The sequence below is a fragment of the Falco biarmicus genome, chromosome 4 (assembly GCF_023638135.1).
Source record: "Falco biarmicus isolate bFalBia1 chromosome 4, bFalBia1.pri, whole genome shotgun sequence".
NCBI lineage: Eukaryota > Metazoa > Chordata > Aves > Falconiformes > Falconidae > Falco > Falco biarmicus.
This window is the reverse complement of record NC_079291.1, coordinates 109,893,282-109,905,934: the sequence shown is the minus strand read 5'-3', so window position 1 is coordinate 109,905,934 and position 12,653 is coordinate 109,893,282. Positions and strand designations below refer to the sequence as shown.

General features: G+C 38.4%; 1 protein-coding gene across 1 annotated transcript in view; it reads left to right on the top strand.

Annotated features, from left to right (window-relative positions):
• The window catches only part of SYN2 (synapsin II), a 193,676-nt gene extending 181,557 nt beyond the window's left edge, over positions 1-12,119 (top strand). Inside the window, exons 11-13 of the mRNA XM_056336676.1 lie at positions 4,325-4,385; positions 8,157-8,460; positions 11,029-12,119. Of these exons, the coding sequence (XP_056192651.1) occupies positions 4,325-4,385; positions 8,157-8,460; positions 11,029-11,164 (501 nt within the window). The 3' untranslated portion in view covers positions 11,165-12,119. The remainder of the gene's footprint in view (positions 1-4,324; positions 4,386-8,156; positions 8,461-11,028) is intronic.
• The last annotated feature ends 534 nt before the right edge of the window (positions 12,120-12,653 follow it).

Below are 12,653 nucleotides of genomic sequence, written 5' to 3'. Positions count from 1 at the left end.
CGTACATTTCTAGTCGTTAGAGATGTGTGGTGTGGAATTCTTCTGTCTGTCGTGAGTCAGCGGTTTTGATTTCCAAGACGAAGAATATTTGGTCTGACTGATACGAGCCCAGGACAATCTTTGATTTTTTTCCTCCATCTCATTTTTTGCTTTTATCCCACCTGCCATCTTGCACTTGCTCCTGTATTTATCATAATCTTTGTCACTTCAAATATTCATGTAATATTGACACTCAAATTATCTAAATTACCTCTCTCCTTAGCAATTACATTTTTTCTTAGTTCTCCTGTTACTTAATTGTTCTACTGTTTATTCTTGTTCCTTTATGAGATCTAACTCAGCTTGTATTTTGGCAATTGTCATTTGATCCCTCTACTTCTTGACCTGAAAAACATGGCTTTCCCTTCAAATATCGAAATACCTATGAAAAGCTTCTATAATTGCATTACAAAGAAAACCAAATGAAACCCAAAAACAACTATACGTGCTCCAACTATAGTTCACAAAATCTTCAAACTCAGCCAAATCAAAATCAATTTTTGCTGGGACTCAGTTTAGCATCTCTTTGCCCAAGGGCTATTTCCCTGCCAAGTTGCTGCTTTTGCTCCCACCCATTTCGACATTCTTTGACTATTCAAAATTCAAGTATATATGAATCCAATCTGCATTTATATAAATATACAAGGTAGAAGAAGAAGTAATACCACTGATCAAATTCTAATTCAACATGCTTTGAAGAATGAACAGTTCTTTCCTCCAGTTCTACCCCTCAAATTCTAAGGAGACCCTTTCAGGTAAGTGTGGAAAGGAAGGAAGTGCTCCAGAGACACCTAAAGACATCCCTCTTCTAGACAAGTGGTGGCTATTCTGCTCAGACTATAATTAACTTAGCCAATATTCTTAAAGACCATTATGCAACCAAAGCATCGATTTTTATACCCAGAGTTGTGAAATCACTATAGTATACTTGCAGCGTTCATGTGGCTTAGAGGTTTCCACAAGTTATATTTTTTTAGAATAGTTATATAAACAGTAAACCCCTTTGAACAAGAGCTTCTGTGAGCAGTTCTGTATAATGTTACTATCAACATCAGCAGTCCCTTCTCTTTGGGGAATTTGGGTGTGATATGAAAGTTGTGTTCCGTAAAATGAAAACCAAGAGGGCTCCTTACAACCGCAGGTAACCCTAAGCCATACTCAACGGTGCAGTTTCTAGCTTCTGCATTACTGATTTTGCTCTTTAGCCCTGAGCATCTGAATAAGAACCAGGGTCATTTTCCATGAGAGGTGCTGCATTGTCATCCTCAATTCCTGCAGCGTTTGAACTAAGCAACAGGCAAGTTTGTAGATCAGAACTGCAGTTCAGGAAAACATGTTTGTACTAAAAGAAAGTGGTAGGAGGGTGAGCATCTAGGCTGGGCAACAAAGGAAAAAAGAAAAAAAAAACACCAAGAGGGGTGAATACATCTGCAGGACAGGTCTAGTCCAGCATCTCTGTTCAGAGAGACTGTGTTGCGTATAAGGAGTTAGCAGCTCTTACAATTACATTGGCACACCACCTTGGAGAGGTGAGAAGTAACAGTCTGGAGTTAATTTGCCAACAACTGGTGTTTTAGAAGCAGCCTGGATTTTATTAAAGGCCTTGGCTCAGGACAGCAAACAAGGCTGGTTCAAAGCCTGTCTTTAATATCAAGTATCAAGGTTTCTGACTGTCTGAAAGAAAGACTCTTGAAAAGGACTGGATTACTACAGACCATTGAAAAACCATGAGTAAGGCTTCTCAATTAGGAATGTAATGCTAATTAGTCTTTTTGGGTCAGCCTGGGTGGGTTGGCTAATTAGCAAAAGTAATATACCCATGTGATTGGCCTGGAGTGTGGGTGAGGTTCCTGGAAGCACCAGGTGATATCTGGTGAAAAAAAGGATGTGTGGGTGGTAAAATCAGGACAGCTGCAGTCAGTGACTAGAGAGGGGAAATACATCTTCACCAGAGAGCGTACAAAGGCTCTAAACTTCCAGAATGGTTCAGGTAAGGATCAGCAAGCTTCTCTAAGGTTTATTGAAAACTTAATTTGGGTTAAACTACTTTCTTTGTGAGATGGAGAGATACGCAGCTTGCATAAGCACTGATGTTGTCACGTCAAGCCAGTTAGGTGGTGTGTGGTGATAAAACCCAAGGCCCTTCCAGCCAAAAGCAAATGGCAATTTGCTGCAGCCTCGAGGCGTGGGGGAGATGGAGGCCCCGCAGATGTTGTTTCAACTTTAAAGTAGATGGGTATTTAAACTGCCAGCCAGTGTTTTCCCTTTCTAAATGAAAGATGAGTTTTACCTAGGTAATCTTTTGTTTTAGTAGAATATCAAGGCTCCCGTTGTCCCTAGTCATCTGCAGCCGCTGCAGAGGACCACACAGGTGGGTGATGGCCTTTGTAAGGCTCCAAAGTCTATCGCACGGCAGTGGTGGTAATGTGCCTTATAAAATATTATGCATACTTTCTAAGAAAAGTCACGTGATCTGTTTGGTCCTCCAGAAAGGAACTCCTGGCTGTCCGTAGTTGTACTTTCCCTTTAAGGGCTGTGACACTCCACCAGCAAAGGAGAGGCAGGCTCTGCAGGCAGAGCACCCAACGCCCTGAGGGCTGCAGGGGAAGGTGCCAGGTGCAGGAGAACAATGGCACTAAAATATGAAAGGAGTTAACTCCTCTAGGGCAACTTTTCAAGGTTTCCACTCTGGGCTAATTTCCCCAGCATCCAAGGAGTTGGTGATGTAAATGCATATTGTTTCAGTGAGCTCCAAGGAGTTACACATCGTGGCTACCGCAAATACTTAACGTTACTGAAACGTGCATAGGATAGAATGTCAGCTTTTATATGTGGTTCAGAAAATTAGAGGAAGGAGAGAAGCAAAACAGAGAAGGTTTTAACCCACACTAAAGCACTTTAATATTTTCTGGTGGCTGTGTCTTTCCTAATGAATGTCTCTTCTTTCCTCCATATCTCACCCTTACCGTGATGCTTACCGAGAACTGGGTAACTGGGTCAGTTGATACAAGGATCAGATTTTGCCTCGTTCATTTTGTCCATGTCATTTTTACTCCTCGTTTGGTATTCTGAAGGTTGGTAACAGAGTAATTAGAGCTTTGGACCTGTCCTGTGTCCTCTTTATTTATATAGCTAAAGCAGACAAAGCGATCTGCAACAGCTGCATACGATACAACAAGGTGTTGTCTTGTAACATTTTAAAAGTGTAACTTCTGGATTGCTGTGCAGGAATTCACATCACTACGAGTAAGATTTGTTTCTGTAGTTCTGAGATCAAATACAAATCTATCAGGAAAAAAACAACAACCAGTAAGCTTTGCAAGAAACATGTTTAATAAATTTTACATTTACTATTTAATACGTTCTGGGATTTTCCCCTCTTGACAGATGGCAATTTAATTGCTGGATCCTTAAAAAAAACAAACCCCCAAGATATTATGTCCAATGATTCAATATATTTCACTTCTCAAAATATTAGAGATGGGCCTAAGACAAAGTTTGGATTCAAGTACTAATGTTCCCAGAGGGTGTTCTGCTCCAAGCTTTTGGTTCAGGCCCATCTTTTCCTCTCAATAAGTATACATTTGAAAAGGATGCTGCCAAATAAATCTCCTGTTTTGAAAAGTCAAGTATTACATGTGTTTCTAATAACATGTCAGATGGAGTAGCATGAAGTAATTTCAATTATTTTTATTATTTGTCTGTGGTTTTTGCTTCCTTCTTTCATTTTGCTTAGCAAAACATCTAACCTAGAGTAGTCCATCTCCCTTCCCATTTACAGTCAGTGAATCAAAGTGAAACTATCACTAGCAAAAAATCCTGCTGCATTAGTGCTTCCAGATACAAGCGAGTGCAATTAAAAATAAATTATTTCTTAAATTACATGAAAGTATCTGTTGAAGTCCATTTTCTGTTTGGTCTATCCTATAAAAGGAGGGCAGAAGCAATGAGATACAGGAAGGTCGGCCAGGGTGCTAGGAACTGAAGGAGAAGGATCAGACACAAATGGAGGTAAGGTTTGAGAGGGCACTCCTTATATTATGATCACACGCTGCAAAGAGAAAACAACTCTTTTTTAAGAACTCGCCTTTGAATTAGTCCAGGATTCATATATCATCTCAGACAGAAACTAAATTAGAAAATGTTATCTGGAATAAATTAAAAGTATATGTTCAGCCCGAACCAATCAAGAGATTTCTAATGAAAATAAAGACAAATTAGTGGAAAATTGGAACTAAGCTACTCTAATTTTTTTTTCTCTTCTGTTTTCAAATGTATTTTCCAGAGTGGATCACTAAAGGAGCCAGAGCCAAACAAAATCCCACCTCAGCGACCACCACCTCAAGGTTGTTTACAGTACATTCTCGACTGTAATGGCGTTGCAGTAGGACCAAAACAAGTCCAGGCTACTTAGATAATTGAGACTAAAAGCAAGGGTTAAAGCAAAAATGAAAAAAAAAAAAAAAAAAAAAAGGAAAGAAAAGAAACAAACAATCTTAAAAGCAAACATACCAGTTTTGTTCAATTTTCGCATTGTTTCAGTGCTGACCTGGACTGTGTTTTTTCTATGCAGTGTCAACTATACCGTCTGGTTGTTTACTTGTTCATGTCTGTGCGTGTAATGCTTACCTACCTTTCTCTGTAAAACCTGTGATTTCAGGGCCGTTGTCAACAGTGTACAAAGAATGTGCCTCTTTAGAGCCCAGTGCAACTGTACATTATGGATGGTTAGACAGTATTTTTGGAGTATTATATATCGTTAAGTAAACTACCACCGAGGTTCAAATCTAAATACTTTTGCTTACTCTGTGAGTGTGTGCACACTGTACTCATAGCCTTTATTTTTTTGTGCGTGTGCATGACTAATAGGTAGGTGATCCAGATATATTTTTAAAAGTCTAGATTAGAATTTGCTAGTGAGGCTTTTTATTTATAATTTTATAAAGTTTGTTAACATTTTAGTTTTACTTATATGCAAGTGGAAGTCTGATATTTCAGTGACTCCATAAGATAACAGTTCTTCCCAAGGAATATTTAAAGTATCTTCTATTTTACATACTGGTATTCATATTTTTAGTAATTCAGCATTAAATTATTAGCTACAAAGCTATGTAAATGGGCCACCTATGTGCAATATCTCAGTGAAAGTGTGAGTATTTCATGTTTCCTATTTCAATTAAGTAGTAACTTTTGTTGTCATTCTGAATTAGTAAACTATGGAGATTTTTAATGAAAACTAATGCAAATACTTTCAAAAATCTTATACTTACCTAAGAGTTAAATCCCAGGTTATTTGGTGAGAAGTACCTCACGGACTGTTAAACTTCCTGTAAGAGCTCATTTTTTTAAAATACAGAGATGCTAGGAGATGGTAGACCAAGGCACGTTTAACCAGCTAGGGATCTTGCCCTTCGGTTAGAGTGCAAGACAAAAATGTCGGTGGTTTTCTCTGCCAACTCAGGTCTACTGTTTTAAACCTAGAGACAGCCAGATAGCTCTAAAGAAAATTCAGTCCCAGCGTTATCCACATAAATAGGGTTTATAATAATTGCTTGACATCAAACATGCAAAAAGACTCGAGATGCCCGACAACTGCTAGATTTTCTGTAGGTAAATTATTTGTGATTTTTGCATAACCAGTTTGCAATGCACTATTACAAGAAAAACACAGGCAGGCAGTTAATCTGTTGAGAGAAATCTAGCCTAGAATCACAAGCTACACACTGCTAGCATACCATAAAGCTTAGTTGCAAGTGAGCCACAAAACTATAATTTAATCTTGAATATGTACAAAGATGAGTAGTGGCCATTAGTTTAGTGCAAACAATTTTGTTTAAAGGGAAAACAGTCTTATGTTCTACTTCTGTTTTCCCCACAAACACTGGAAAAAATTATCAGTGAGACTCATCATTCTTCGTGTTTCTTTTATTTGTACAAGCTGGCTGGTAAGATGAGAATTAAGGTATGCATTATTAGCTATTTAAATGTTTGTGGTAAGTGCTACTGTTTACTACCTATCAGTAAATTACATGAATATTTTGCTTTAGTGATCAGCATTTGTCTGGGTCAGTGATCATTCCGACGATGGCATTGGCTATTTTGTTCTATATTAAGAAAATCCCACTCTAGAATCAGGTTCACCAGTCCTTACCTCCAGACACCATACACGCGGATAAACCATACTGCCCTGGAGAGAAGAAATGAATCTGATGATTGATTTTATTTAAAGCAGTTGGTATTTTTTTGCATGTAGTAGTACAAGTATTCACAAGTGCTTCTCACATGACATTTGTGAGCTGTGTGTGCAAAGAAGAGATGGGTGTTTCAGATAGGATTTCAGCTTGTTGACTGTAAAGGATTTACAAGGGCACGCACTATTACTACATACCACAGACAAGAAGCAAGCCAAAATGTCTCTCTGCATGTAAGCATGCTTAGGTGCAATATTGTGGGTAACAGGGAACAGATGTTTTACAGTGTAGGCTTAATGTTCAGTTTTGTTGAGTTATTTTTGGTAAAAGTTTCTTTCATGATTGTTGCCTTTTGTACAACCCAGCTGCAAGAAAGTGAGCAAATGCTGGAAGTGTGACAGCAGTATATCTTTTATGTGAAATATCTTGTACAGCTTAATGTGCAATAAAAGAAAGTTATATCTGTCTTCAGTGTAAAGTTTCTGGCATGCAAGCCTGTATGTACAAGTGGGGGAAAGAAACCTTTCTGTTTTTCAATATTGAGTGAAAGGAGACTAATAAGAAAAGGATCCTTATTAAGATGTTGCAAGACCATGTTATCACCTTCAAATATTTCCTACAAAAGCGGTTCAAATTAATAAACAATGAAGGCACATTCCTTAACATACAGTACGTGCTATTTATCTTTCCACACCACAACACGCTGCTACAACTGTATTAAAACTTACTGAAGCATTAGCACATGCTGTTCTCAGACACATACCCTGGAATCTCATATAGTGAGTGGAAGGCTGATTATAATAGCTGTTTTAAAAAAAAGTAATCATGTATTACAGCAGTACTTCAGATATGAAGGTTTTCTTTTAGAGACCTGAAGAGATTAAGTCTCTTACTTGCACTCATTATCTATGTAAGACTAAAAATTCCCAAATGTTCAGAACATCTAGATCAGTTGTCTTTTATAATATTTACTGTTCAGCAAAGCTCTTACTCTGACTGAAATATTCTACAAACAAATCGCTCAGAATTTCATCCTGTCCTTTCTTCCCCCTAACTCATATATCCCGTGGGCCCTGTCACATGCAAGAATAAACATTCAGTTGTAACAACTATCAGCCCAGAAAACCACATGCAGACATCTGATACGAGATAAAAGTCGCATGCCTACTGATACCTGACACAGCACTATTTCAGTCAGAAAGCAGAAAAAAACCAACCCTGTATGATGATTTAGCATCTTTCAGCCATGGATTTCACAACTTAAGTCTCTACTACACACTGTAGTTTCACACTTTGTGCAGTATTTTGCCAGTGTATGTCCTTCTCAGTGGAAAGTTCTCTTTGGTAAAGAATTAGTAGTGACTTTTCTTATGTTCCTTGTAATGTTCTTGATATATTTCACTAAGGGGTTAAATAAATTATCAAAAAACTTTAAATTAGCCAGGGAATTTCAGTATAAAGTTGTTTTACTGCTATAAGAGTGAATCTAAGAGGAATATTACAGAAATAATTTTAAGACTTTGGAGGAACAAAGCTGCACTAACTACACAGAAACTAGTAGCTGTACTGCTGAAATAGATGTTACTAGTATATTCAGTTATCTCGCAGCCTGTCCTTGACTGGGCCAGAGTTATACTGGGTGTAATTCCATTGAGTTGATTTGAAGTCGGTACTGCTACTGCTGGGATAAATTTGGTGGTACTTAGCAGTTTTAAGGGTGAATAGCAGGGGCTCCAAGCAAGTTACTAAGGTACCAGCTGTGATTAACAGTAGTGACTACCTGAAACTGCAGTCCATATTAATAGAATTTTGCCTCGAAAGTAGAATTAATCACATTCAAGGGTTATTTTAAAGTGTTGGATATGAAATCTAGTAAGAATTCTTTGATACTATAACATTATGAAGTTTTTCTTGTACTGAACCTAGGGGGCCCAGTGCAACCCCAAGGAATGCAATCACAAAGCCAGGAGCCATTGCAGCCACAGCGCATGTACCCCCCTGGGCAGTCAGCAAAGCCCTCAACTTCCCAGCCACAGCGTCCACCTGGACCTACAACCCAGCAGCCACGGCCCCAGGCTCAAGGTCCTTCCAGCACCAGATTATCAAAGGAAGCGGAGCCGCAGCCCCAGCCTGCTCCACCGCCTGCTCGCCAGCCCGCTCCACCGCCCGCGCCGCAGCCCGCGCCGCAGCCTGCTCCACAACAGAAGCCTCAGTCTCATCCACAGCTCAAGTAAGATTTGCTTTATCCATTTTATTCTCCCCTCCTAAGACAGGTTTTGGTGTTGTAACTGTAATCTGGGAGTTGGCCTAATATTCAGAAAAAAAATGTACATATATGCCCAAGTCTAAAATGAGGTTAAAACATTTCAAAAAGCCTACTCGCTGTTGATGATTAATAAGACAGCGTCATTAGTTATATCCTAAGCACTACACAAAACTCTCTTTAATAGTAGTGCAGTTTCTGCCCCAACAAGGTCTGAAAACTCATCATCTTTCTCCTGTTTGTTTTCTCCTTTTCATGTTCCTGACTCACGGTCCGGGTGCGCTGTGAGCCTGCACAGAAAAGAGGAAGTCTTATCTATTGAAACTTTTGACCTTGCAGTCACTCAGGCAACAGCTGCCCCTTGCAAAAGGCCCATCTCAGGAGCGGTCCGGATGGGCACGCTGGCGAGGGGCTGCCAGGCTGTGTCTGTGGTCGCGTTCGCTCGTGGTTGTGTGCTGCTGCGGACTGCACAGCACCCGCAATTCACGCGGGCCCTTTCCAGGGAAGCCTGCAGGGTGTGCACAGAACACTGTAGTTACCTCGCTACTGGAAGATTCCATGGTGCACAGCGTGATGTTGCTGTAGCGAGCCAGCTGTGCGCTGCAGGAAAGCCTGTGGCAAGGATCTGTGGCTATATCCCCTCTCACAGCCCAGACCCTGCGAACAGAACTCATGGGGAAGGGATTAGCCAGGAATTGCTGGTTTTCAGCCCAGCGATCCTGACACACACTACTGCCGCTAGAGTCACAGACACATTTCTTCTTACTTTGGCAAGTACAAAGACTGGCGTTAGTCTTTGTTTTACCCACGTGACACAGATCCCCTTTTCCCAGCCACTCGCATGGTAATACTGGTGTGCACTGGTTCCGAGTCGTCACCTGAGCACAGTTCAGTGGAGAAGATGTGTTAGGGGACGGTATGCGAAGGTGACAGTATTTTCGTTTCCTTCCTAGGAGAGTGTATTTCTGTTTTCTGTTTTAGAATAATAAAACTTAAATTAATTCATCCATTATTTAAGTATAATATAAGCTTATACTTATTATATGTATTACACTTTAATATAAGAGAGCAGGGAGGTCGATTTTCTTAAGCAAGATGGAAGCTAGTTTATCCTTTGAAATGTAACTTGTGAACGTCTGACATTTAAGAACCACCACATGCTGTTTGCCAGCTTTCTCCCTCTCCTTTAGTTCCTTGTTCAATTCTAGATTCTTTTTTCTGTTCTTCAAATGGAAGAGAATAGTCTCTATTTAAAATAAAATAAAATAAAAAAGGAAAAATTAAAGGTTTTAAGATGCAAGCCACAATAGGAGTAGTTTTTCTAACTTTCAAGCAGCAGTTTTAGGTCCGCACCAAGACTCAGATCTCCTGCCTGTAGGATTAACTCTATCTATTTGCATGTGTATGCTTTGTATTCACCCACATGCTGTTGCCTAACCTGTATGTACATGTTATTAATCTGTGAATAAATATTTAATTAGGCTACTTATTGTGTTACTAATCAAGTCAAGTGCTGCTTCCCACCCTCCCTCTTTCAGTGAGTACAAACAAACATTTATCAGTCTATTCTCATTAGCACAACTATAATTTATGAAAAACCTAAAATGCCTGTAGCACTGTTTGCTGTACATTATTAGTTTAGAGGTGGCGAAGCTGCAAACCATGACGAGTACAAGACAATCTGAATAAGAAAAGTTTTGCAGTTTTACTATAGCCAAAATTGAAATCCTATTGTACTGAGATCAGTTAACTAGTTTTACTAATGCATGGATATCTTTGTAAAAAGGTTATAAATCATTCATGCTTTCCACTTAAATTCAAGCCTACTTTCCAAATATTATTTTATCTGACAAGTCATGAGTTAAAGTTTTAAACTTCAGATATTTTTCTTCATGTGTGTTGTTTTATTCATGCTTACAGAAGTTTAGACCATAGTTACACGATAGTACTAAAAACGAAGCAGCATTCCTAGACTTACCTGCTTATAGAAAGAAAAATTATATCTGATTTGGGTATTTTTTTAAAGTGTCATTAAGCCTCCATTAAGGACCAAATATCTGAGAGAGAGCATGCACATTACAACTTCAGGATTAATTCTTCAAACTCTAGCCAATATACCTAATTTTTCTTTGTGCGTAACTGTTTGCAGCCTTAATGAACACAATTGTTAATCATCCTGTGTTGGGTAGTTATTTGGATTTAGCAGGGAGGCCCACTTTTTCCTCAAGTTCTAATTTACATCATCCAATTTACTGGAATACAATGTTTCAGATCTGTAAAAAAAGCAGGGTATTCTCTAAAGAAAAGATTATCTTCTCAGAGGAAAGGATAGAAGGAATGTGCTTCATTGCAGCGGCTCTGTATGCTGCAGCTAACTATATTGCTTGTGCTGAATGTCCATTTTGTTCACATGCAAACTGCCTACATCTCGTGGGAATTTATCCTTTTCTTGTCATTTATACAACTTATATGTAGATGGAAGCCGGTAGAAAATACGACCATACAAAACATGTTGCATTTTTTTTTGTCTTGCAGCAAGTCGCAGTCTTTGACAAATGCCTTCAGTTTCACAGAATCGTCCTTCTTCCGATCGTCTGTGAATGAAGATGAAGCAAAAGCCGAAACCATTCGAAACTTGAGGAAATCCTTTGCTAGTCTTTTTTCTGATTAGCCAGCTTCATCTAAACGCACCTAGCATATAGTCTAAAAACTACGTGAATGTTACATAGGTTTTGTTTTCCCTGTGACAGTACCCTTCTCTACTGTGCTAACTGTTGTATCAAGCAATATGTTAAACTTAAAAGAAAAAAAAAAAAAAAAAAAGAGAGAGAGAAGAAGGACTTTGATGAGGTACCATTCAGGAATATGTATAAAAATCTATAAAGAAGGAAGGGTTCTATTACTAACACAGAATGCAGAATTCTAAGGTCCTTATCCATTGTAATATTGTGGCCTTACTGTGACTGAACTATATACTCCTATTTGAGACTCCTTTGTAGAATTGTGTTAATAAAGCATTGAGTAATGGGTTTCTCCTTGCTTTACCCATTTCCAATGCATTGCAATGCATGTGTATTTTGTGTGTAAATGTTTTGTACTGCAAAAGTATAGTCTTGACTTGTTCTTGCCTCCCAAACTTAGGAGGCAATTCACACTGACATTCTTGTCAAGCCACAGAAATAATGTGAGAAATTGAAGCAGTTTCTTCCTCCTTATACAATCTTCTCATCAGCTGGTTGTAGACTTCTGATGTATTTCTGAGAGCTATCAGTACACTAACTTAATGTCATAAATAGAGTGTATATGTACTACTGTATCTCCATATGTCTATTTAAATTTATTTCCAAATTGTAACCATAATGGGGTTTAGTTGCAAAGAATATGCATGATGTTACCCTTATTTTTGTGAACACCTTCTAATAAATGTAAAGTCCCATGCCTGATTTAAAAAAGTCTTCTACAAAGCTTGTTTTGACATCAATATATGTTGTCTATTTTGACTGAAATCAAAAGGGTACCTTTATGATTATAAAATATTTGGACACAAAACACAAATGGAAGTAAACAAACTATCACAAATCATTCCCTTTTTGAATCATAAACAATTTATAAATTTTAGGAATCACATGTACATTTTCTAAGAAATTACGTGTTTTAAAAATATTTCTCTAATTTGAGAAACACTTGATCCCAGACTTTAGGGTAATAGCAGCATATTTTTTTTTTAATTATATAAACCAAACTGAAGTTCATTAGTTCATTAGTAATCTAGACTATCCACTTCCAAATGATTATCATGTCATTCTGCCTATAATGAATTACATGCAGCAGTATTCCTTGCCAGGAAACAGTGCTAACAGGGGAATCAAGAAAAAATAACTGTAATATTAGCATGTCTGAGGGAGAAAATGAGCAACACAAAGTTAACTTAGAAACCCGATGGGATTTGTAATGGGTTTGTAGAGACATATCCATTTGCCTTAGAAATTTTACCTCTTGTAGATCTGCTGGTTTATGAAGTCTGGGTAAATCACAATCACCGTTTGATGACATCAGTCCTTTCAGCAGTTTTGGATTCCTTTGGGTGAAGAGCCTGGCTTGGGCCAGGAGCTTGGCAATAAAATATGGAAACTTTAATCTCCAGTGATGTCAGAATGTAG